This window comes from Protobothrops mucrosquamatus, unplaced genomic scaffold (genome assembly GCF_001527695.2).
Source record: "Protobothrops mucrosquamatus isolate PMUCROS unplaced genomic scaffold, P.Mucros_1.0 scaffold2100, whole genome shotgun sequence".
In the NCBI taxonomy this organism is placed as follows: Eukaryota; Metazoa; Chordata; class Lepidosauria; order Squamata; family Viperidae; genus Protobothrops; species Protobothrops mucrosquamatus.
This window is the reverse complement of record NW_015388202.1, coordinates 44,570-69,157: the sequence shown is the minus strand read 5'-3', so window position 1 is coordinate 69,157 and position 24,588 is coordinate 44,570. Positions and strand designations below refer to the sequence as shown.

At 46.3% G+C, this 24,588-nt stretch overlaps 1 protein-coding gene across 1 annotated transcript in view; it reads left to right on the top strand.

The window, feature by feature from the left end:
• SLC7A8 (solute carrier family 7 member 8) overlaps positions 1-24,588 on the top strand; it is a 37,925-nt gene that overhangs the window by 12,320 nt on the left and 1,017 nt on the right. Inside the window, exons 4-10 of the mRNA XM_015824070.2 lie at positions 16,153-16,278; positions 17,282-17,435; positions 17,535-17,658; positions 17,743-17,846; positions 20,197-20,293; positions 20,924-21,073; positions 23,762-23,939. Of these exons, the coding sequence (XP_015679556.1) occupies positions 16,153-16,278; positions 17,282-17,435; positions 17,535-17,658; positions 17,743-17,846; positions 20,197-20,293; positions 20,924-21,073; positions 23,762-23,939 (933 nt within the window). The remainder of the gene's footprint in view (positions 1-16,152; positions 16,279-17,281; positions 17,436-17,534; positions 17,659-17,742; positions 17,847-20,196; positions 20,294-20,923; positions 21,074-23,761; positions 23,940-24,588) is intronic.

The window sequence follows — 24,588 nt, the reverse complement described above, 5'->3', positions numbered from 1 at the left end:
GCACCCTTAATCTATCCAGATGCAAGGTTTGATAAGATGCCAAGGGCTTGGTACATATTTGCATTGGGGAATCGCGTGGGGAAAAAACAGGCAATTGTTCCTTATTCTTATTTGCTTACTTCTTCCTTTTTTTCGGGTAAAAAAAAAAAATGACCTGATTTGATTTCAAATGCAGCGTGGAAGTCTGGAGCTCAACAGATTGAGATCTTTGAACAGCCTCAGGGGGGAAAGAAAAAAACAACCCTGCTCTGTTTAAAAAAGAGAGCGGATTTTAATTCGGTCACTTTGCTGAGCCTGGCTCTTAAAAAAATAATAATAATAATTCCCCATTTTTCCATGCGAGAAAAACTTCGGCGTGTTTACTTAGCAATAAATCCTACTGTTTTCAAGGCTGTTCCTTAGTAGACTTTAAAAAGCGTGACAAATGTACAACAGCACCCTTTGCACCTAAGTCAACGTACTCACCGCAAAGTTGTTCTATATAGTGTAAGCAGCCTCTCATTTCTACTCTTTACAATATAACCCATAATTTGTACAATTGTGCGTAGGTTTGCGGACGATTATCATCTCTGGGACACATTCGGGCAAGGCATAAAAAAATTTACCAAGTGTGTTTTAAGATTACATAACCACCTTGGCAGTATCCCTCTTAAGAAGTGTCGTAATGCAAGCACGAATATTTCTGGATTTTAACACAAGCCAGGCACACAATTTTAATCAGGGCAAAAGCTTATATGACCTTAAATGTCATCTCTAATGAAAATTGTGTCTATGCTTACAGGGAATAACTTCACTATCTTCAGAATGAAAGGGTTACAGGCATCCCACCGATAATCTAAAGCTGTGTTTTCTCAACTTTGGCAACTTTAAAACGGATGGACATCGACTCCCAGAATTCCTCAGCCAGCCTTGCTGGCTGGGGAATTCTGGGAGTTGACGTCCACACCTCTAGACTTAAACTAAATAAGGCTGAGAAACGTAATCTAGACCAACCCCTCTCCAGAACAGGAATAACAGAATAATAGAGTTGGAAGGGACCTTAAATGGCTGTCCAGTCTCTTCTTAAAAACCCCCAGTTGTTGCAGCACCCACAACTTCTGAAGGCAAGGAACTCGTTGTTGTTAGTTGCGAAGTCGTGTCCGACCCATCGCGACCCCATGGACAACGTTCCTCCAGGCCTTCCTGTCCTCTGCCATCTTCGGGAGTCCATTGAAGCTCATGACTTTTGCAAAATCTTAGCCTTTGAGCAGCTGCACCAAAGTTTGTGGTTTGTTGTCACTGTCCTCCATTGTGATGTGCTGTTGTCCCCCTGCAGGTAACATCATTGGATCCGGAATTTTTGTATCGCCCAAGGGCGTGTTGGAGAACGCAGGCTCGGTAGGGCTGGCGTTAATCGTCTGGATCGTTACGGGCCTCATCACCGCCGTGGGTGCCCTCTGCTACGCGGAACTGGGGGTCACCATCCCCAAATCCGGAGGTGACTATTCCTACGTCAAGGACATCTTCGGAGGACTGGCTGGGTAAGAGGGAATAAGGAACCGGGTTTGTCAGATAGTGGTTGAGGGTTAGAGAACCGAGTTGGACGAGAAGGAAGAAGGGCAGGCTTAGCAGGGGGGGCATCTTGTGATGGTGGGCATCCAGAAATATTAAGCGTGAAGTGCTAATACCACTTTATAATGCCTTGGTAAGGCCACTCTTGTAATCCTGCATCCAGTGTTGGCCACCGCGATGTAAAAAAGATGTTGAGACTCTAGAAAGAGGGCAGAGAAGAGCAACAAAGATGATCAGGGGACTGGAGGATAAAATATGCGAAGAACGGTTGCAGGAATTGGGGATGTCTAGTTTAACGAAGAGAAGGACGAGGGGGGACAGTATAGCAGTGTTCCAATATCTCAGGGGCTGCCCCAAAGAAGAGGGAGTCAAGCTATTCCCCAAGGCGCATGAAGGCAGGACAAGAAGCAATGGATGGAAACTAATTAAGGAGAGAAGCAACCTAGAAATAAGGAGAAATTTCTTGACAGTGAGAACAATTAATCAGTGGAACGACTTGCCTCTAGAAGTTGTGGATGCTCCAACTCGAAGTTTTTAAGAAGAGATTGGACAGCCATTTGTCTGAAATGGCATAGGGTTTCCTGCCTGAGTGGGGGGTTGGACTAGAAGACCTCCAAGGTCCCTTCCAACTCTGTTATTCTATTCTATTCTGTTCTGTTCTGTTCTGTTCTGTTCTGTTCTATTTCTTCTATTCTATTCTATTCTATTCTATTCTATTCTATTCTATTCTATTCTATTCCTAACCCTAACCCTAACCCTAACCCTAACCCATCCCATCCCTCTATTCTATTCTATTCTATTCTATTCTATTCTATTCTATTCTATTCTATTCTATTCTATTCTATTCTATTCTATTCTATTCTTCAGTTTTTTTATTTCCCCGTTTACCCAGTGACAGTTAGAAAGAAGATCAAGAAACAGTCACTTCAGTATACTGGGAGATATATTGGTTCGGAAAGGAACTCGTTCAATTGTCAGAATTCTTGCTCTTTTTCTCAATAGATCTTGCTTGGCAAAGAGACACGAGGGGGGGGGGTGTTAGGTAAGGATCACGAAACCTTGATGTGCCTCTAAATCCTCCGTTTCTCCCAAGGTTCCTCAGACTGTGGATTGCGGTGCTGGTGATCTACCCCACGAACCAGGCAGTGATCGCTCTGACTTTTGCCAACTATGTCCTTCAACCCATCTTTCCCACCTGCCTGCCTCCGGAAACCGGCTTGCGACTCCTCGCAGGGGTGTGCCTTTGTAAGTAGCGAGCGATCGTGTGACGCCGATCACACATTGTGTGTCTTTTAAATGTTGCAAGGCTGCTTTGAGAGATGCACCTGTTTGAAAAGGAGAGAACGAGACCGTGGCTTGGAGCAAAGCAAAAGTAGAATTCCACGAAGAATGCTTGTCTGTGGCCTAGCTGGTTGTGGGAACCAAGCCATTGTAGCTTGTATGTTGCTCAGCCAAGGATAATTCATCGAACAAAGCTTAAACAAACCTTGGTTCAACAAGGCACCAATAAGCACCATCTATGAACCAGGTGAAGCTTTGTGGTCCAGATCTGAGTCGTGAGTCCCCCTAAAGGGGTGAACCCCAACCAGATCTGGGTTGCAAAGCCTGGAGTGACCACCAGGTGGCAGCCAAGAGTTAGGATTTTCTGTTGTCCCCCTATTGGTCGTTCAGGAGTTTTGCAGCCTCTATATGCCTAAATTAATGTATTGTGTGGCGGTTCAGACACCAGACAGAGATGCCGTTTTCAGCTAATTGGGCTTTTTCAAAAATCCCTGGCTTAAAATTCCATGGGAAACGGACTGTAAAGAGGATTTAATCCCCTCGTCTCGCACTCAGTCTGGTGAATAATCGCTCTCCCCCTCCTCCTCCAGGGGTTGACAGGATCAGAGGCGGTGAATTTAGTTCTAGGGTGTGCAGTCTTTAAATACGCACCATTTTCCGTGTTCTCTCTAGGGTGAATAAACCTACAGTTAATTTGCAATATGGCTCAATAGTTATAATTAAGATTATTAGAACTATAGTTTAAGGCAGGGGTCTTCAAACTTGGTCCTTTGATGACTCGTGGACTTCAACTCCCAGAATTCCTCAGCCAGCGTGCCTGGCTGAGGAATTCTGGGAGTTGAAGTCCACAAGCAGGGATCTTCAAACCGGGCCCTTTTATGACTCGTGGACTTCAACTCCCAGAATTCCTCAGCCAGCGTGCCTGGCTGAGGAATTCTGGGAGCTGAAGTCCACAAGCAGGGGTCTTCAAACTTGGCCCTTTTATGACTTGTGGACTTCAACTCCCAGAATTCCTCAGCCAGCGTGCCTGGCTGAGGAATTCTGGGAGTTGAAGTCCACAAGCAGGGGTCTTCAAACTTGGCCCTTTTATGAAACGTGGACTTCAACTCCCAGAATTCCTCAGCCAGCGTGCCTGGCTGAGGAATTCTGGGAGTTGAAGTCCACAAGCAGGGGTCTTCAAACCTGGCCCTTGATGACTTGTGGACTTCAACTCCCAGAATTCTTCAGTCAGGCACGCTGGCTAAGGAATTCTGGGAGTTGAAGTCCACAAGTCATCAAAGGGCCAAGTTTAAAGACCCCTGGTTTAAGGAATGATTTAAAGTCGATACTCTCAGCAGTGTTAATACCTTTTAAGACACTGGTCTGCAGCTTAAAGGGATTGCAAAGAAGGGCTTGGGTGCTTTACGAATATAGATAGTCTTCAAATTACAACAGTTCTTTTAATGACCACTCAAAGTGACAGCAGCCCTGAAAAATGTGACTTATGACCGTTTTTCACACTTAAGACCTTGGCAGCGTCCCCAGGGTCACACGGACAAAATTCGGATGCTCGGCAACTGATTCCTATTTATGACGGTCTCGCCGTGTCCTGGGGTCACGTGATCCCCTTTACCCCCCCCTTTTTGTCTTGCCCTAACGAATAAAATCAAAGCTCTGCATTTGTGCTTGTTCCTTTGTAAAGACTTCAGCTCTAATGAACTCCCATCAAAGCCGCAGGGCAGTTCAAACAGGTCTGCCAGGCGACAATCAACACTAACCACAACTGTGCTCAGCTATTTTGTCTTTGAAGAGCAAATTTGCTTACACAAACCTTGTGGGAAAGTCACTTTGTCTTTGTGAGCGGGGGAGGGGGGCTGTAGGGCTTGTGAAAATGGCTAATTTGCATTTTTTTTTTTAGTTGGCTCTTCCAACCTTGAGTTCAGTGACATTTCCACCCCACCCACCCCCGCCCCAGGGTCTACCTTGTAGGGCTGTCGTGCGATTCAAAGGGCTAACCGACATCCGTCTCAAAGAGATGGGGAAAAAAACCAGGATAATATGCCTGCGGCTGTCTTGGTTTCCAAGAGAGAAAAGATAGAGGTGGATGGTTTTTCAGTTGTGCTGGTAGCTAATGCAGAAAGGTGGTCCTCAAGATACGACCGTTTGTGTAACGACTGTTTGAAGTTCCGATGGCACTGGGAAAAAAGCGATGTATTGGTGCATGTATGACCGATTCTTGCACTTATGTCCATTGTGGTGTCCTTAAGCTCATGATCATGAGATGAGTAGAGTAGAGTAGAGTAGAACAGAATAGAAAATATGGAGTGGAGTGGAGTGGAGTGGAATGGAATGGAATGGAATGGAATGGAGTGGAATAGAATAGAATGGAATAGAATAGAATAGAATAGAATAGAATAGAATAGAAAATATGGAATGGAGTGGAGTGGAGTGGAGTGGAGTGGAGTGGAATAGAATAGAATGGAATGGAATGGAATGGAATGGAATAGAATAGAATAGAATAGAATAGAATAGAATAGAATAGAAAATATGGAATGGAGTGGAATGGAATGGAATAGAATAGAATAGAATAGAATAGAATAGAATAGAATAGAATAGAAAATATGGAACGGAGTGGAGTGGAGTGGAATAGAATAGAATAGAATAGAATAGAATAGAATAGAATAGAATAGAATAGAATAGAAAATATGGAACGGAGTGGAGTGGAGTGGAATAGAATAGAATAGAATAGAATAGAATAGAATAGAATAGAATAGAATATATGGAATGGAGTGATGTGGAATGGACCAGAATAGAACAGAACTCTACTCTACTCTACACTACTCTACTCCTTATTTCTATTCTATTCTATTCTATTCTATTCTATTCGACTCGACTCGACTCGACTCTATCCCTATCCCTATCCTACTCTTATTCCTATTCCTATTCCCGTTCCATCCCATCCCATCCCATCATTCTATCCTATTCCTATCCTTTCCTATCCTATCCTATAAAAAAACCCTTCTTTTGCAGTCATTGGGGAGGGAGAAATTCTCAGCCCCTGAACCGAAAAAGTATTTAGAAGCGGGGAGATTAAAATATCCTGCCTGAGGCTACTTTAGGACATTGTAGGCTGGGAAGATCGGGCACAAACTGGTTCGGCTCATTATTATTTTTTTTTATTATCCAGCTCCGCAGCAGGGAAAGCGGGAGGAGGCGGGGCGGCCGGATAAGAGAGGGACGCTGAGATTGGCTTTGGCTGAGATGCTTGCCCCGAATCAGCAAAACTTTATTAATCAGGTCAAAGCCAGTTACTCAGTGCTGAGTCAGCGAACGGGTGGGGGGACGTCAGAGATGAGAGATATGCATATGAAAACAAGGAGGAGGAGGAGGAGGAGGAGGAGGAGGAGGGAGGAGGAGAGGGCAAAAATCTATATTCCCCTCCCCAGATCTCACCGCAAGAAGGAACCGTTCGCAACCCACCAGCGGGCTGGGCTCGTTGCCCAAATCTCCGATTGCAGAGTTGGAAAGAAAAATAAAACAAAACAAACCACAATAAGCGGCTTAAACAGGACAGATCGGAGGTGACCCAGAAGGGGGAGATTAGGAAGAGAGATAAAACAGGAGGGGTGGGGGCGGCTGGGTGGGTGAGACAGAAATATGAACAGGGAGTAGGAATTTTAGGAGAAATGCAGAGCTTGGGAAAAGCTAGAAGCAGTCATTCTCACCCTTGGGTAGTTTAAGATGGGTGGACTTCAACTCCCAGAATTCCGCAGGCTGGGGAATTCTGGGAGTGGAAGTCCACCCGTTTTAAACTCGTGAAGGCTAGAAATTGTGGATGCTCCAACCCTGGAAGTTTTCAAGAAGAGATTGGACAACCATTTGTCTGAAATGGTATAAGGCAGGGGTAGGCAACCTGGGCTCTTTTATGACTCGTGGACTTCAACTCCCAGAATTCCTGAGCCAGCATGGCTCAGCTTGGAAACCTCTCCCTTTCTCCTCAGCATGGCTGGCTCAGGAATTCTGGGAGTTGAAGTCCACGAGTCATAAAAGAGCCAAGGTTGCCTACCCCTGGTATAAGGTATAAGGGGGGAGGGTTGGACTAGAAGACCTCTAAGGTTTTTTCCGACTCTGTCATTCCGCTAAAGCAGGGGTCTTCCAACTTAGCAACTTTAAGACTGGTGGACTTCAACTCCCAGAATTCCTCAGCCAGCCACGCTGAGGAACTGGAAGACTGGTGGACTTCAACTCCCAGAATTCCTCAGCCAGCCACGCTGAGGAACTTGAAGACTGGTGGATTTCAACTCCCAGAATTCCTCAGCCAGCCACGCTGAGGAACTGGAAGACTGGTGGACTTCAATTCCCAGAATTCCTCAGCCAGCCACGCTGAGGAAAACTGGTGGACTTCAACCTGAGGGCTGGCTGAGGAATTCTGGGAGTTGAAGTCCACAAGTCTTCAAGTTGCCTAGTTGGAAGACCCCTGTGCTACAGCGTGTCGTTGGGCTGTTTCTCTCGACTTGGTGCCCTCTGGGCCCGATGGCCTTCAAGTCCCATAATCCTTGACGGCTGAGGAGGATGGGAGCGGAGCGCAAGGCAATCAGGAACAGGCTGCCCAGATTGGGCAACGTCAAGCTGGCAGGCTGAAACCAGCTTGTGTCCCCGAAACCTCCTGGAGGTGTTTTTCATCCCTCTTATCTGGCGTGCCTTGTTGGTTTCTGCTCCGTATCTCCACACCGGTCACTTCCAAGGCTGTGTTTTCCTTGGTACCAGCCCTAGCTTGGTAGCCACAAGCTTCGAGGCGTGCCCTCGAAGTGACATTTTGGGTGGTGACCGGGCTGAGCCCAAGGCTGGGTCTATTTTGAGGTCAGGAGGGGACGCCCCAGACTGGATCGCTGTCCGGGACAGGCTGTGCTAGAAGATTTTGCAAGGTTTTGCAGCCCCACCTTCTCCTCCAAGGTCGGATCCAGCATTCGGTTCCAGCCTTGTGGCTGCCAAGGTTTACTGAGAAAGATGATCTGCTTTTTAGGAGATCAGCCTGTTCTTTTCTTCTTCTTCTTTTTTGAGAAGAACCCACTGGAGCCTTGTTGGGATCTGGTTTTATTTTTTATTCTTAGTTCAAAACTGCTAGATTCTAACCAGTTGCCAAATTTATTCCTGGATCTTCCTGGGGTTTCGTTGCAAACCAATCCGTCTGCCAATCTATTTTTGGATTCCCCCAGCTTAGCCTTGATCCTAAAGGTGCTTAAATCCACTAGCAGGATCGGTTCAGCAAAAAAAAATATAAAAAAAATCCCTCCCTTCCCAGGTTTTCTGATCTCCGAAAGGAGATTGTAATCTACTACCCGGATCTCCACCCACGTCACTCTGTGCCGGGGATGGCGTAACTCGAACCCCGCTCGAGTCTCACCTGTTCCCCTGCCCTCTCCGTGTTCTTGCCCCTGGAAAAGGATCCCTGAAACCCTGTAGCAGAGTTTCTCAAGCTTGGCGACTTTAAGAGGAGTGGATTTCAACTCCCAGAATTAAGATAAGATAAGATAACCTTTATTGACATTTTTTTTTTACTGTGGGCACAACAGCACACATCAAAAAATGAAATTTAGTTGCCCGCTCTCAAAGTGAAACACATACATGACGCACACCTAAACATACTATGAACAACATATGCATAGACCCACATCCCTACATATACGTAGCAAATAAATATTAAATACTGTCCATCTTGAATATATAATGGAAGGAAGAAGCTTGAGAGTTCACAAGGTTAATTCTGTATGGAATGAAACTATGGCTGAATCTGGATGTTCTGCTACGGATAACAAGGAAAACAGGTCGTGAAGAGGGTATGTAGTGTCCCCAGTCAGCCTTGTGTATCTCAACCTTGGCGACTTTCCGATAGGTGGACTTCAACTCCCAGAATTCCCCAGCCAGCCTTGTGTTTCTCAATCTTGGCAAGTTGTAGATAGGTGGACTTCAACTCCCAGAATCCCCCAGCCAGCCTTGTGTTTCTCAATCTTGGCAAGTTGTAGATAGGTGGACTTCAACTCCCAGAATCCCCCAGCCAGCCTTGTGTGTCTCAATCTTGGCAACATTTAGATAGGTGGACTTCAACTCCCAGAATCCCCCAGCCAGCCTTGTATGTCTCAACCTTGGTGACTTTAAGATGAGTGGACTTCAACTCCCAGAATCCCCCAGCCAGCCTTGTATGTCTCAACCTTGGTGACTTTAAGATGAGTGGACTTCAACTCCCAGAATCCCCCAGCCAGCCTTGTGTATCTCAACCTTGGCGACTTTAAGATGAGTGGACTTCAACTCCCAGAATTCCCCAGTCAGCCTTGTGTTTCTCAAGGTTGGTTGGAGAATTCTGGGAGTTGAAGTCCAGCCATCTACAAGTTGCCGAGGCTGACAAATCCAAAGTTGGGCTGGTGAATTCTGGGAGTTGAAGTCCAGACATCGGAAAGTCACCAAGGTTGAGAAACACTACAAACCATGGAGAGCATTCTCCAGTGCACTCAGTGCCCTCTTAGCATGCTCCATATCTTTTTCCTCTCAGCTGATGTACAGGTAGTCCTCGAGTTACGACAGTTCGTTTAAGGACTGTTCGAAGTTACAACGACACTGAAAAAAGTGTCCTAGGACCATTTTTCATGCTTACAACCTGTTTGAGCAGGGGGTTGGACTAGAAGACCTCCACGGTCCCTTTCCAGCTCTGTTATTCTAGGTTGTAATCTGACGTATTTTGCTTCCAGCCTGCCTCCCCCCACGGCTTTTTTGTTGAGCTGTGCATTTCCTGTTTTGAACCTTGCTAATTTGGGCTGGATTGCACAAAAAGGGAGGCCAGCTCAGCCGTCAAAGTCCCAGTTTCCTCTTCAGCTGCAAAGCTTGGCAGGAGCCCCCCCTTACACCCCCGCCCCCAGTTGGTTCACACAAACACACACCCCACGCAAGGAGGAAAATGCAGGGGGGAGAGAGCTTTTAAAATTTAAATTTGAAATGCAAAGCCTGGAAGCCTTTAAAGAGTCCCCGAGCAGCTTCAGATGCTACTTTTCACACACGCTAATAAATCTTGCAAAGATTCACTTGCAGGCTGAACCCCTTAGACATTTACCAGAAGGCAGAATGAGTGCCTCGACAATAATTCTTTTAATGTATGAGCTAGGTTAATCCACCGTGTTCAATCCCGATTGGCTTAAACCAGTTTCTGCGGCGTTAGGCTCCTAAACACAAGAATAGAATAGAATAGAATAGAATAGAATAGAATAGAATAGAATAGAATAGAATAGAATAGAATAGAACTGGAAGGGACCTTGGAGGTCTTCTAGTCCAGCCCCCCCGCTCAAGCAGGAGAACCTATATCATTTCAGACGAATGACTGTCCTGTCTCTTCTTTAAAACCTCCAGTGATGGAGCGCCCACGATTTCTGGTGGCAAGCTGTTCCACTGGTTAATTGTCCTCACTGTTAGGAACTTTCTCCTTAATTCCAGGTTGCTTCTCTCCTTGGTCAGTTTCCAACCGTTGTTTCTTGTCCTGCCCTCTGGTGCTTTGGAGAATAACGTGACCCCCCTCTTCCTTGTGGCAGCCCCTCAAATACTGGAACCCTGCTATCATGTCCCCACTATTTCTTCTTTTCTTTAGGCTAGCCAAACCCAAATGCTTCAGCCATTCTTCATATGTTTTAATCTCCAGGCCTTGGATCATCTTAGTTGCTCTTCTCTGAACCATAAATGGTGGTTTGTGAGCCACCAGGATTCCCAGAGATCTTTAATGGAAACTGAGCAAACCCTCATTATAGCTGTCAACAGCTTAGATCCGAAGAGATGCTGGTTGTTCTTGACTTAACAACCATTCATTTAGTGACCGCTTGGATTTATAACAGCACTGGAAAAAGTTATTTATGGCTGTTTTCCAATGACCATTGCAGCATCTATTACTATTATTATTACTATTATTATTATTACTATTATTATTATTATTATTATTATTATCCCCATGGTGCTTGGAAACTGGCATGTACTTACGACGGTTGCAGCGTCCCGGGCTTACGTGATCCCCTTTTGCGAACTTCTGACAAGCAAAGTCGACGGGGGAAGCCGGATTCCACTTAACAACCGTGTTACTAATTTAATGACTGCGGGGATGCAACTAGCGACCGTGGCAAGGGAGGTCGTAAAATGGGGGAAGCCAGATTCGTTTAAGAACCGTGTCATTCACTTTAAAAACTGCAGGGATTCCCTTCACAATTGTGTCGTAAAATGGGACAAAACTCAATTAACAACTATGTCGCCTAGCAACGGAAATTTTGGGCGCAGTTGTGGTCATAAGCCGGGGACTTGCTTTCTCCAAAGCTTCATGTTTTAATATTGACATTAACCTGTGGCAGTTTCATCTTAGAAACTGGAAAAAAAATAGCAATTTTAATTTTTCCGGCGAAACAATATCACATGAGGTGGCTGCGTCACTTGCGGCCTTCTGTTTCCTCCTCAGGAATTGTTTCGTTTTGCAATATTGTGCTAGGAGGATACAGTATTTAGAAGCTCCTGCTTTAAAAAGTAAATATTTTTTTTTTATGAATGCCTTTAGAGAAAATAAATAAACACGAAAGGCACGAGAGAAGGAAATAAAAGGAGATGCAGATACAACTGCTCATTTAGTAGCTGCTCGACGTCCATTTTTCTTTCTTTTCTTTTTTAAAAAAAATACGTTTTATTGATTTTTAACCTAATCACCTTAACATTTGCTAAACGGCGTGTTGTCTGGGTTAGTATTTGCAAAACAATCGATAACCATTAATTTCTATAATTCTAAGGTCCATCTAATGGCTCGGCTTGATTTTCTCTCCTTCCAATAATCTTCTCTTTTGCCAACTTTAAATTAATACGTCTCTTATTGTTTGAATAAGTGACAGTTAAATATAGACATTTTCCTCACGTTTCTGCAAATAATAACCACATCGATAGAAAGCTTCTTTTCCAATTGATCATCTCAATCGCCTCGTCGTAGATCCCGTTTACCAAATTCTTATTTAAATTTGTTTTCCCCACAATGCTCAAAGCGTTCTTACTGGTTTAAGATTTTCTCAAAATTAGTTACGTTTAAGTATTTAAGTCTTTTTTTCTCATACAACCCGTTTTTCATACTCAACAACCGTCGGACCCTCGGCAGCTGACTCACACTTACGACGGCTGCAGGGTCTCCCGGGGTCACGTGATCCCCTTTTTGCAACCTCCTGACCTGCAAAGTCAAAGGGAGAGATGGATTCACTTCACAGCTGTGTTACTACTGTGTTTCCCCGAAAATAAGACCGGGTCTCTTTTTTTTTTTTTTTTGGTCTCCAAAAGAGGCACCAGGTCTTATTTTCGGGGTAGGCCTCACCTCACCTCCGGCACCGATAGCCCCACCCAGCCGGTCCACTTCTTCTGGAGCTGAAGTTCTGCAGCTGTATTCGGGCCTGCGTTTTATAGTCAGGCCTTTCCAGAAGGCCCAACCAGCCGAGTACCGAACTATGGATTTAATCCATGGCTTGGTGCTCGGCTGCAGATCTCTTGCAGAACCGAGGCATGGATTGAACCCATAGCTCGGTTCTTGGCTGCACAGGCCTTCCAGAAAGGCCCGTGACTGAGAATTGCAGGCCTGGCTACAGAAGAGGCCTCAGAAGAAGAAGTGGGCCGGTGAGGGGAGGCCTGGCTGCGAGGGGCACATAGGGCAGATCCACCGCCCACCCCCACCCTAACTTGATTTTTAAGTGTGCGCCTTGCCCCAAAACTAGAGCTTATTTTCGGGATAGGGCTTGTATTAGGCCCACCCCACCCCCAAAAATCAAGCTAGGGCTTATTTTCGGGGTAGGCTTTACTGTTGCGGAAACAGGGTAACTTAATGACTGCAGTGATTCACTTAACAACTGTGGCAGGTGAGGTTGTAAAAGGGGGCAAAGCTCATTTAACAACTGTCTTGCTAAGCAATGGAGACTACGGCCTCAGCCGTGGCCGTAAACCGAGGACTACTTATATTCAGGCATAAACAAGTGTCTCCGAGGCTTTCCAGTATATCAGAATATCATTGATTGCAAAGATACCACCACAACGGAGTCCAACATTTCTGTTGCTAAGCGAGACGCTTGTTTAGTGAGTTTCACCCCAATTTTACAACCTCCCTCGCCGCCGCCGTTAAGCAAATCGTTGCCGCTGTTAATTGAGTGACAGGGTTCTTAAGTGAACCTGATTTTGCTTGTCCGAAGGTTGCAAAAGCGGATCCTGTGATGCTGCAAGCATCATAAATATGAATCAGTTTCCAAGCGTTGGAATTTCGATCACGTGGCTGAGGGGGATGCTGAGACGGTCATAAGTGTGAAAAATGGTCATAAGTCACTTTTCTCAGTGCCGTTGCAACGTCAAGCGGTCACGAATAGAATAGAATAGAATAGAATAGAATAGAATAGAATAGAATAGAATAGAATAGAATAGAAAGGAAAATCTGGAATGGAATGGAATAGAATAGAATAGGACAGAACAGAATAGGGAATAGAATAGAATAGAATAGAATAGAATAGAATAGAATAGAATAGAATAATAAAGAATAGAATAGAATAGAATAATAGAATAGAATAGAACAGAATAGAATAGAATAATAAAGAATAGAATAGCATAGAATAGAATAGAATAGAAAATAGCAGAATAGAATAACAGATAGAATAAAATAAAATAATTAGAATAGAATAGAAAATAGCAGAATAGAATAGAATAGAATAGAATAGAATAGAATAGAACAGAATAGAATAGAATAGAATAGAATAGAATAGAATAGAATAGAATGGATCTTGGAGGTCCTCTAATCCAGCCCCCTGCTGACTAGCTGCTTCACATTGATTTAAAAGCCTGAAGATTGCTCCTATGAAAAATCGCAAAGGTTCTACTGCTTAGGGAGGGACAGGAAGTGATGTCACCACCTGATGACATCATCCCCTTGATGACATCATGGCATCGCCTAACGCTAAGGCGGTCCAAAGGTGGTGGATCACAGTTTCTATTTTTCTTTAGCCTATAGTGACCTGGGACAGTTGCAAAATCAAGGAACCGAGAAGCTTATTGATTTATTAGACTTGGATAACCGCCCATCGTATAAACACAATTCTGGGCGGCTTGTTATAAGTCTTTTTTTTTTTAATAAAGCCCAACAAGTCGCAAAACAAGAGAGGCGGAAACAAAAACTTGGCACCACAACTTGATCTTCATTGCTTTCTGTCTCCGCCTTCGTCCTATCCCAGCACTTGGAAGAAGTCCAGAATATCTCCACGTTTCTTGAATCTTAATCGCTTGAAGAGGGTGGACTTCAACTCCCAGAATCCCCCAGCCAGCTAGGCTGGCTGGGGGATTCTGGGAGTTGAAGTCCACCCTTCTTCAAGCGATTAAGATTCGAGAAACACTGACCTGTCTGAAAGAAAGATTGTCATATTGTGGGAGCCCCCAGGCAATCCTCAGCTTACGACCATGGATGAGCCTGAAATTTTATGTCGCTAAGTTTTTAAGCGAGTTTTGCCCCATGGTACGACCTTTTTTTGCCAAGGTTGTTCAGCGAAACACTGCATGGTTACGTTAGCAACCCGCTTGTTCAGCGAATCCGGCTTCTCCCTTTGACATTGCTTATTGGAAGATCGGGGACTGCGTAACCCCAGGGGACACTGCAACCGTTGTAAATACGAGTCAGCGTCTGGGACGCCATTTTTCCCCAGTGCTTGTTGCAACTTCAAATGGTCCCTAAACAAAGTGAAAGTCAGATTGCCAGGTTGTGTTTGGGAGCCTAAAATTGTGCGGAGCTTCACACTGCCAAACAACGACGGTGCGTCGCCCACCCAACGTGTCGGCACAGCGCTCAGCTATGCGGAAGCTGATTCTGCATTTCGCCTCAGGGTAATCTTTCCGTTGCCCTGTGTGGGGTGGGAAGGTGAGAAGAAGGAACAAGCCATGGTTTGTTGCTTTCTGTTCCTCGTTCCCTGGCGCAAGAGGTTTGAGTTTCTGTTGATCTATGGACTCTGTTTACGCACAAGCAACCCAGAGGTCAGCCTGTCTGCAGACGGGATGTTTTCCATGCTGGTGGCCTTGGGCCAAATAGGTCATTTCTTCCTTGCTCCTGTTTTGGTTCCCTCAGATGATGGGAACATCCAGCCACCTTTGAAAGGCCTTGTTTCTTTCCATTTCATGTCCCCGGATGATGAGATTTAACCTGGGGTTACAGCCTTAACGGAAGGTCACTGAACTCAAGGAGAGAAACAACCTAGAACTGAGGAGAAATTTCCTAACAGTGAGAATGATTAACCCATGGAACTGCTCGCCACCAGAAGTTGTGGCTGCTCCATCACTGGAGATTTTCAAGAAGAGACTGGGCAGCTGTTTGTTTGAAATGGTACTATAGGGCTTCCTGCTTGAGCGGGAGGGCTGGACTAGAAGACCTTCAAGGTCCCTTCCACCTCCGTTATTCTGGATTCTGTATCAATCAATCAGTGGAACCACCTGCCTCCAGAAGTTGTGGGTGCTCCAACACTGGAGGCTTTTAAGAAGAGACTGGACAGCCATTTGTCTGAAATGGTCTAGGGCAGGGGTAGGCAACCTCGGCTCTTTTATGAGTCGTGGACTTCAACTCCCAGAATTCCTGAGGGGAAAGGGAGAGGTTTCCAAGCTGAGCCATGCTGGCTCAGGAATTCTGGGAGTTGAAGTCCACGAGTCATGAAGGGGCCAAAGTTTCCCTCATGCTGGCTCAGGAATTCTGGGAGTTGAAGTCCACGAGTCATAAAAGAGCCAAGGTTGCCTACCCCTGGTATAGGGTGTTCTGCTTGAGCAGGGGACTTGTCTAGAAGACCTCCAAGGCCCCTTCCAACTCTGTTATTCTGTATCAATTAATCAGGGGAACAACCTGCCTCTAGAATTTGTGGGTGCTCCAACACTGGAGGCTTTTAAGAAGAGATTGGACAGACATGTTTCTGAAATGGCCTAGAGCAGGGGTATCAAACTCATCATGTCACGTGACGTGTCGTGACGTTCGCTACTTTTTTACCCCTGGCCTAGAGTCTCCTGCTTGAGCAGGGGGTTGGACTAGAAGACCTCCAAGGCCCCTTCCAACTCATTTATTCTGGATTGTAAAATCGGCACGAAACTTGGCACCGAGTGTCCTCCAACAGAGAGGCGTCCTTTGGGGGGTATGCAAGAGCTGGCATCTCCATTTTCACCCAGGCCCAATGTTCCTGACCTGGTTTTACTCACGAGTAGGAAACCGTTTGGATGAAAACCATTGAGTTGGGTTGGGAGAAGGCGAGGTTGGTGGTGCCTACTTCTACGGTCTTGCTTGCTTCTCCGCAGTGCTGCTGACGTGGGTGAATTGCGCCAGCGTGCGCTGGGCCACGCGTGTCCAGGACATCTTCACCGCTGGGAAGCTGCTGGCTCTGGGCTTGATCATTATCATGGGAATCGTGCAAATTTGCAAAGGTGAGGCCCCTTCGGATCCAACCGAGCGCATTATTGTTTCAGACGTTGTGGATGCTCCGTCGACGGAGGTTTTTAAGAAGAGATCGGACGGCCGTTTCTCTTGTAATGGTGTAGGACAGAGATCTCCAACCTTGGCGACTTTAGGACTTGTGCACTTCAACTCCCAGAATTCCTCAGCAGGCATGTCGGGCTGAGGAATTCTGGGAGTTGAAGTCCGCAAGTCATGAAGTGGGGGATGGGTCCTCCACCCTTGGCCATTTTAGGATTTGTGGACTTCAACTCCCAGAATTCCTCAGCAGGCATGTCTGGCTGAGGAATTCTGGGAGTTGAAGTCCACAAGTCATGAAGTGGGGGGAGTCCTCCACCCTTGGCCACTTTAGGATTTGTGGACATCAACTCCCAGAATTCCTCAGCTGGCATGGCTGGCTGAGGAATTCTGGGAGTTGAAGTCCAGAAGTCATAAAGTGGGGGGGGTGTCCTCCACCCTTGGCCACTTTAGGACTTGTGGACTTCAGTTCCCAGAATTCCTCAGCTGGCATGTCTGGCTGAGGAATCCTGGGAGTTGAAGTCCGCAAGTCATGAAGTGGGGGGGTCCTCCAACTTTGGCCACTTTAGGACTTGTGGACTTCAATTCCCAGAATTCCTCAGCTGGCATGTCTGGCTGAGGAATTCTGGGAGTTGAAGTCCACAAGTCGTAAAGTGGCCGAGGTTGGAGATCCCTGATAGAGGGTCTCCTGCTTGAGCGGGGGGGTTGGACTACTAGAAGGCCTCCAAGATCCCTTCCAGCTCTGTTATTTTTTATTTCTCCTGCTGCATTGGTAAGGGAGAGGTTGCCAAGGGGTAAGTAGAGGACCATGGACACCATTTTGAGATTGTTTGATTTACAAGGTGGTTTCCTGCCCACAGGGAAGGAGGAGAGTGGGAGACTGGTTGGGGATAAAGAGAAGAGACCCCCCTCCCAGGATGGCAGTGGATTACTTCTGTCGTGTGTCCTTTAATGTAGGTGAATACTTTTGGCTGGAACCCAAAAACGCCTTCGAGTTCTTTCAGACGCCAAATGTGGGGCTGGTCGCTCTGGCCTTCCTACAAGGCTCGTTTGCCTACGGGGGCTGGAACTTCCTCAACTACGTCACCGAAGAGTTGGTGGACCCTTACAAGTGAGTGAGGGCCTCTCCTGGTGGCGCGGGAGGTGGAGAAGGCCCATCTTGGTCTTCACTTTACCTTCTACCCATCTCAATTCTTTCCGTTTTCCGCAGGAACCTGCCTCGAGCTATTTTTATCTCCATCCCCCTGGTTACCTTTGTCTACGTCTTCGCCAACGTGGCCTACGTCACTGCCATGTCTCCGCAGGAGCTCCTGGCTTCCAACGCCGTTGCGGTGGTGAGTCTCCATCAATGACGTTCAGATTCCTCTTTGGTTCCCGGCAAATTGACCCCTAACGTCTTCTCGTTCCTTTCTCCAAAGACATTCGGGGAGAAACTCTTAGGAGTGATGGCGTGGATCATGCCCATCTCCGTTGCCCTCTCCACCTTCGGAGGCGTCAACGGCTCTCTCTTTACTTCCTCCAGGTGAGTAGACCTGACTTCCAACCAACAGGGTAGACTTATCAACCTTGGTCACGGTTCCATCTTTGGAGATCCCCCCAAGGGTCAAACGATAACGCCCTACAAACCAGCGCGAGTGTCCCTCGTTTACACGTTTGCTTAACAGCCACAATAAAAAGGATCGTAAAATTGGATCTGGTCGCCGGCTGATCTGCTTAATGACGGCACTGCTTTTCGACCAAAATTTCAGTCCCAATTGTGGCCATAGATTGGGTGTAACCAGGTTTAATAGCAGCAACTGTGAGAGGGATCTTGGAGTCTTAGTGGACAATCAATGAAATAGGAGCCAGCAGTGTACGGCAGCAGCCAAAAAAGCCAATGCAATCCTAAGTTGCATTAACAGAGGGATTCAATCACGATCACATGAGGTACTAATACCACTCTATAAAGCCTTAGTAAAACCACACCTAGAATACTGCAACCACATTTGGTCTCCATACTATAAAAAAAGTGTTGAGACTCTAGAACAGGGGTGTCAAACTCAATTTCATTGAGGACCGCATCAGCATTGCGGTTGCCCTTGGGGGGCCGGGTGGGTGTGGCCAGGGTGGGTGTGGCCTACTGGGTGGATGTGGATGGAGTGGGTGTGGTCTACTGGGTGGGCATGGCCAGCTCTGCATCGTTCGCGTCAAGGGGGCCTGTGGGGGCCTGGGCAGGAGTGGGACAGATCTGAGGGTCTCTGGCAGAAGGGGGGGGACCGGGGCAAGCACCAAGGCCTGGTCCATTTCTTCATTCCTCACAAAGGGTGACCCCTCCCCAGCATGCACCCAGGGGACAGGGCCGACACTGCAGGGGCTGGTTCCTCGCTGTTTCCAGATGGCCTTGTGTTGCTAAGACTGAATGCGTTTCAGCATAGATGGCCACCACAAAATTGTACATTGGCTCCCGGCCGGCCTGGACCAGGGCCAAGGCAGTGGGGGCCGTTCCCTCACTGTTTCCAGGATGGCTTCGCGGGCCACATGAAACCACTTCGCGGGCCGCATCCGGCCCCCGGCCCTTGTGTTTGACATGTCTGCTCTAGAAAGACTGCAGAGAAGAGCAACAAAGACGATCAGGGGACTGGAGGCTAAAACATACAAGGAACGGTTGCAGGAAATGGGGATGTCTAGTTTAATGAAGAGAAGGACGAGGGGGGACATGATAGCAGTCTTCCAATATCTGATGGGGACTGCAGCCAAGAAATTAAAAGACGCTTGCTCCTGGGGAGGAAAGCTATGACAAATCTAGACAGCGCACTAAAAAGCAGAGACATCACCCTGCCAACAAAAGTACGTATAGTCAAGGCCATGGTTTTCCCAGTTGCAATGTATGGCTGTGAAAGCTGGACCATAAGAAAGGCTGAGCGCCAAAGAACGGAGGCCTTTGAACTCTGGTGCTGGAGAAGACTCCTGCGAGTCCTTTGGACTGCAAGGCGATCCAACCGGTCAGTCCTAGAGGAGGTCAACCCCGACTGCTCTTTAGAAGGCCAGATCCTGAAGTTGAAACTCAAGTACTTTGGCCACCTAATGAGAAGGAAGGACTCCCTGGAGAAGAGCCTGAGGCTGGGAAAGATGGAGGGCAAGAGAAGAAGGGGACGACAGAGAACGAGGTGGCTGGATGGAGTCCCTGAAGCAGCAGGCGTGAACTTCAATGGACTCCAGAAAATGGTAGAGGACAGGAAGGCCTGAAGGAATGTTGTCCATGGGGTCGCGATGGGTCGGACACGACTTCGCAACTAACAACAACACAGACAGGAGCGGGACATCCTGTTTTCCAAAGCACCCGAAGGCCGGACAAGGAATAACGGATGGAAACTGATCAAGGAGAGATTCAACCTAGAAATAAGGAGAAATTTCCTGACCGTGAGAACAATCAACCAGAGGAACAGAAGTTGCCTACAGAAGTTGTGGGACCTTCATTACTGGAAGAGACTGGACTGTCATCTGTCAGCAGTGGTGTAGGGTCTCCTGCTTGGGCAGGGGGGTTGGACTAGATGACCTACAAGGTCCCTTCCAACTCTGTTATTCTATTCTATTCTTTCCCCGAGTGAGATTGATTGATTGCTCTGAGCTGTGTTACGAAAGGGAACCAGATCTTTGATTTTAGTACCCCGAGGCTATGCTTTAATTTGTTGATGCTGAAAGCTTGGGTGATTTTTATCTTTGCAAGCTGCCAAGGAAAGGCAGTTGTCTTTCAATTATGTCAGCCAAAGAAGGGCATGAATAAGCTGTGTTCAAAACACAGAGCTTCCCTTGTGCCGATTAAAACATGCCAACGATCTGTCTCCACCTGCTATCATTTCCTCGTGCGATATTATTTTTGCCTTCTTCCCTAGGCTGTTTTTCGCCGGTGCCCGTGAAGGGCATCTCCCCAGCGTCTTGGCGATGATCCATGTCCGAAGGTGCACTCCGATACCTGCTCTAGTTTTCACTGTGAGTCATCAGGAGAGAAATAAGGGCGGGGAGATCTGGGGAGATCCCACACGGCTGGGATCCGATGAGACCATGCAGCGTTGGTCTATCTCGGCAGCTTGAAGGTGGGTGGACTTTCAACTCCCAGAATTCGCCAGTCGGCAAAGCTCCTAAGTTTTTGATAAGATGGCAGCAATTCGGCACTCCTGTTTCCTAAGCTTCAATATTTCCCTGGCTGTTTTTGTCCTTGCTCGGCCAACAATCTTAGTAGCTCGTGAAATTGAATGTATGTCCTTGTTCATTGCAGTGAACAAGGACATACATTCAATTTCACGAGCTATTAAGATTGTTGGCGGAGCAGGTACAAAAACAGCCAGGTTACCAATGAGTTTTGATTTCCTCCTCTGGCTGCTCTCCTGTGTTCTTGCAATTTGGTGGCCAGCTTCCTCCCTTCTGTCCTACATCATCACAGGGGCAATCCCGTGCAACTTACCAAGCTGGCTAGGGAATTCTGGGAGTTGAAGTCTTACCCATCATCAAGCTGCCAAGGTTGACAAACACCGATGTGGTTGGCTGTTGTACGTAGAATTGTCCAATTTTGTCAATAGCTTAAACCCGTCGGCTCATTCTTCTTATTTTTCTCTCTGGCAGTGTCTGTCCACTTTGCTTATGCTGGTCACAAGTGACATATATACGCTGATCAATTATGTCGGTTTCATCAACTACCTCTTCTACGGCGTGACAGTGGCTGGGCAAATTGTACTTCGTTGGCGTGAACCCCATCGGTCTTATCCGATCAAGGTAAGGACTCTCCCGAGACAGGACTCTGTTTTTGATCTCTCGACCGTTCTTCATTTTTGCACTTAATAATAATAATGATAAAGTTGGAAGGGACCTTGGAGGTCATCTAGTCCAACCTCCTGCTCAGGCAGGAAACCCTATGCCATTTCGGACAAAAGACTGTCCAGTCTCTTCTTAAAAACTTCCAGTGTTGGTGCATTCACCGCTTCTGGAGGCAGGTTGTTCCACTGGTTAATTGTTCTAACTGTCAGAAAGTTTCTCCTTAGTTCTAGGTTGCTTCTCTCTTTGGTTAGTTTCCACCCATTGCTTCTTGTCCTGCCTTCAGGCGCTTTGGAGAATAGCTTGACTCCATCATCTTTATGGCAGCCCCTGAGATATTGGAAGGCTGCTATCATGTCCTCCCTCGTCCATCTCTTCGTTAAACTAGACATACCCAATTCCAGCAACCGTTCCTTATATGTTTTAGCCTCCAGTCCCCTAATCATCTTTGTTGCTCTTCTCTGTACTCTTTCTAGAGTCTCTGCATCTTTTTTACATCCTGGTGACCAAAACTGGATGCAGTATTCCAAGTGTGGCCTTACCAAGGCCTTGTAAAGTGGTATTAATACTTCACGTGATCTTGATTCTATCCCTCTGTTGATTCAGCCCAGCATTGTGTTGGCCTTTTTGGCAGCTGCAGCACACGGCTGGCTCCTATTTAAATGATTGTCCACTAGGACTCCGAGATCCCTCTCACAGTTACTACTATTGAGCAAGGCACCCCCTATACTATACCTGTACATTTGGTTTTTCTTGCCTAAATGTAGAACCTTACTTTTTTCCACCCTTGAATTTCATTTTGTTAGATAGCGCCCAGTGTTCGCTGAGTACGGTCAATTTCAGTGCTTCTGGTGGTGTCAATTTCTCCATTTCAAATGTGATCGGTGTCACTGCTTCGAGTGTGGATTAATTTCTCTGCTTCCAGGGCGGTCAAGTTCTCTGCTTCGAATGTGGTCATTTCTCCACATAGTCAATTCCTTCACTTTGAGTAGAGTCAATTTCCCCATCTCAATTGTTTCTATTTTAGTGACCGTTTGAACTGACGACGGCGCTGAAAAAAGTAACTTAGGACTGTTTTTCTTTTTTTAAAAAAATGTTTTATTGATTTTCTAATTTTACATTTAAGTATTTGAAAAGCCGCGTGGCGGCTGGCTTAATCGATAATACAATGACATACAAGAATCTTTAGTACCAATCTCAAGCTGCTACATTAAATTTTCCTCTCTTTTCCCTTTAGTATTTACTGTCTCCTGTTTAAACTAATACAATTCTTATTAAATCAACTAAATAAAAATGGCATTCTTAGATTTGTCAATCATTTTTGGCTGATACATATCCTGGTTGTTTTAACATTCAGTCTTTATAGATAATCAATGTCCTAATTAGTTTCCCCCAATTTTTAATTTCCCGTTAACATTTAACTTAACATTTAATATTTATCGTTTCCAAGTTTTAAGCGACCAAAGTTCCCATTATCACAATACATCACAAAGTCTAATATTCAGAATACACATCTTATCTATTTGAATATATTCTATTTTTCACCATCTTACATCAACTCATTAATAATCCGATATAACATTCTTATTTTCTTTTAATTTCCAAACGTCTTAAACTTAGTAACCGAATTTTCTCTTGTTTCAACGTCAAATGCTTCCTCTCTTTGTCTATGAATGTCTATTATCTCACATTTAAGCTAATGCAGTTTTTATTATATCAGCTAAGTAAAAACATGCTTAGGACTGTTTTTCACATAGCTGTTGCAGCATCCCCACGGTCACGTGATCCAAATTCAGATGCTTGGAAACTGGCATGTACTTATCAGTTGCAGCATCCCGGGGTGTGTTTTGCGAACTTCTGACAAGCAAAGTCAATGGGGGAAAGCCGGATTCACTAACAACCTAACTGCATTAACAGAGAGATAGAATCAGGATCATGTGAAGTATTAATACCACTTTACAAGGCCTTGGTAAGGCCACACTTGGAATACTGCATCCAGTTTTGGTCACCACGATGTAAAAAAGATGTTGAGACTCTAGAAAGAGTACAGAGAAGAGCAACAAAGATGATTAGGGGACTGGAGGCTAAAGCATACAGTATAAGGAACGGCTGCTGGAATTGGGAATATCTAGTTTAATGAAGAGAAGGACGAGGGGGGACATGATAGCAGTCTTCCAATATCTCAGGGGCTGCCCCAAAGAAGAGGCAGTCAAGCTATTCTCCAAAGTGCCTGAAGGCAGGACAAGAAGCAACAGGTGGAGACTCATCAAGGAGAGAAGCAACCTAGAACTAAGGAGAAACTTCCTGACAGTGAGAACAATTAACCAGTGGAACAACCTGCCTCCAGAAGCGGTGAATGCTCCAACACTGGAAGTTTTTAAGAAGAGACTGGACAGCCACTTGTCTGAAATGGTCTAGATTCTAGGGTTTCCTGGCTGAGCAGCGGGTTGGACTAGATGACCTCCAAGGTCCCTTCCATCTTTATTATTATTGTTATTATTAACTGTCTTGCTTAGCAACGGGTTTGTACAGAGAAAGGGAGAGTTGGGATGCAGATCTGTCCTTCCCAGCAATCCTGGTCTGGAAGTAGGAGATTTTTTTTTCTCCTGGCATTTCGGTCTGAGTTCATCCCACTTCTCTTCCGCACAGGTGAGCCTGTTCTTCCCCATCATCTACCTGCTTTTCTGGGCGTTCCTGTTGGTCTTCAGCCTGTGGTCGGAACCGCTGGTGTGTGGCATCGGGCTGGCCATCATGTTGACAGGGGTTCCTGTCTACTTCCTGGGCGTCCATTGGGAGAACAAGCCCCCGGCCTTCCACACCTTGATCAGTGAGTGTTGGACCCTCCCCCCACCCCCAGGCAAGGAGGGGTGGGATAGGTTGAAGAGGGGGGGCTTTCCCCTTTAGAAGGGAATCTTTGTAGCTCAGGGCTGAATTGGGGGGGTTCTTGGTGCTCTCTGAGCTGGGTGGTTTTCTTGCAGACGTTTCATGACCCAACTAGGGAACATCATCAGTGCTAGAAGGGAGTGTGGGAGGAGGAGGAAGAGGAGGAGGAGGAGGAGGACTGTGGGGTCCTTGGTGTTCTCTGAGCTGGGTGGTTTTCTTGCAGACGTTTCATGGCCCAACTAGGTAACATCATCCGTGCTAGAAGGGAGGAGGGGGTTTGCTCTGTTTATATACTAGTGGCTTGACCACCAACACTGGCAGGACAGGCCACTAGTATATAAATGAAGAGCAGTCCCCGCTCCCCTCTATCACTGATGAGGTCATCTATCTGTGTCATGAAATGTCTGCAAGAAAACCACCAAGTTCAGAGAGGACCGAGGACTCTACGGACCTCCTCCCCCCCGTCCACTCCACATACCTCCCTCCCTTCTAGCACTGATGATGTTACTGAGTTTGGTAATGAAAGGTCTGCAAGAAAGCAGCCAAGCTCAGAGAGCACCAAGGACCCCATACTCTTCTTCCATCTCCTCCTC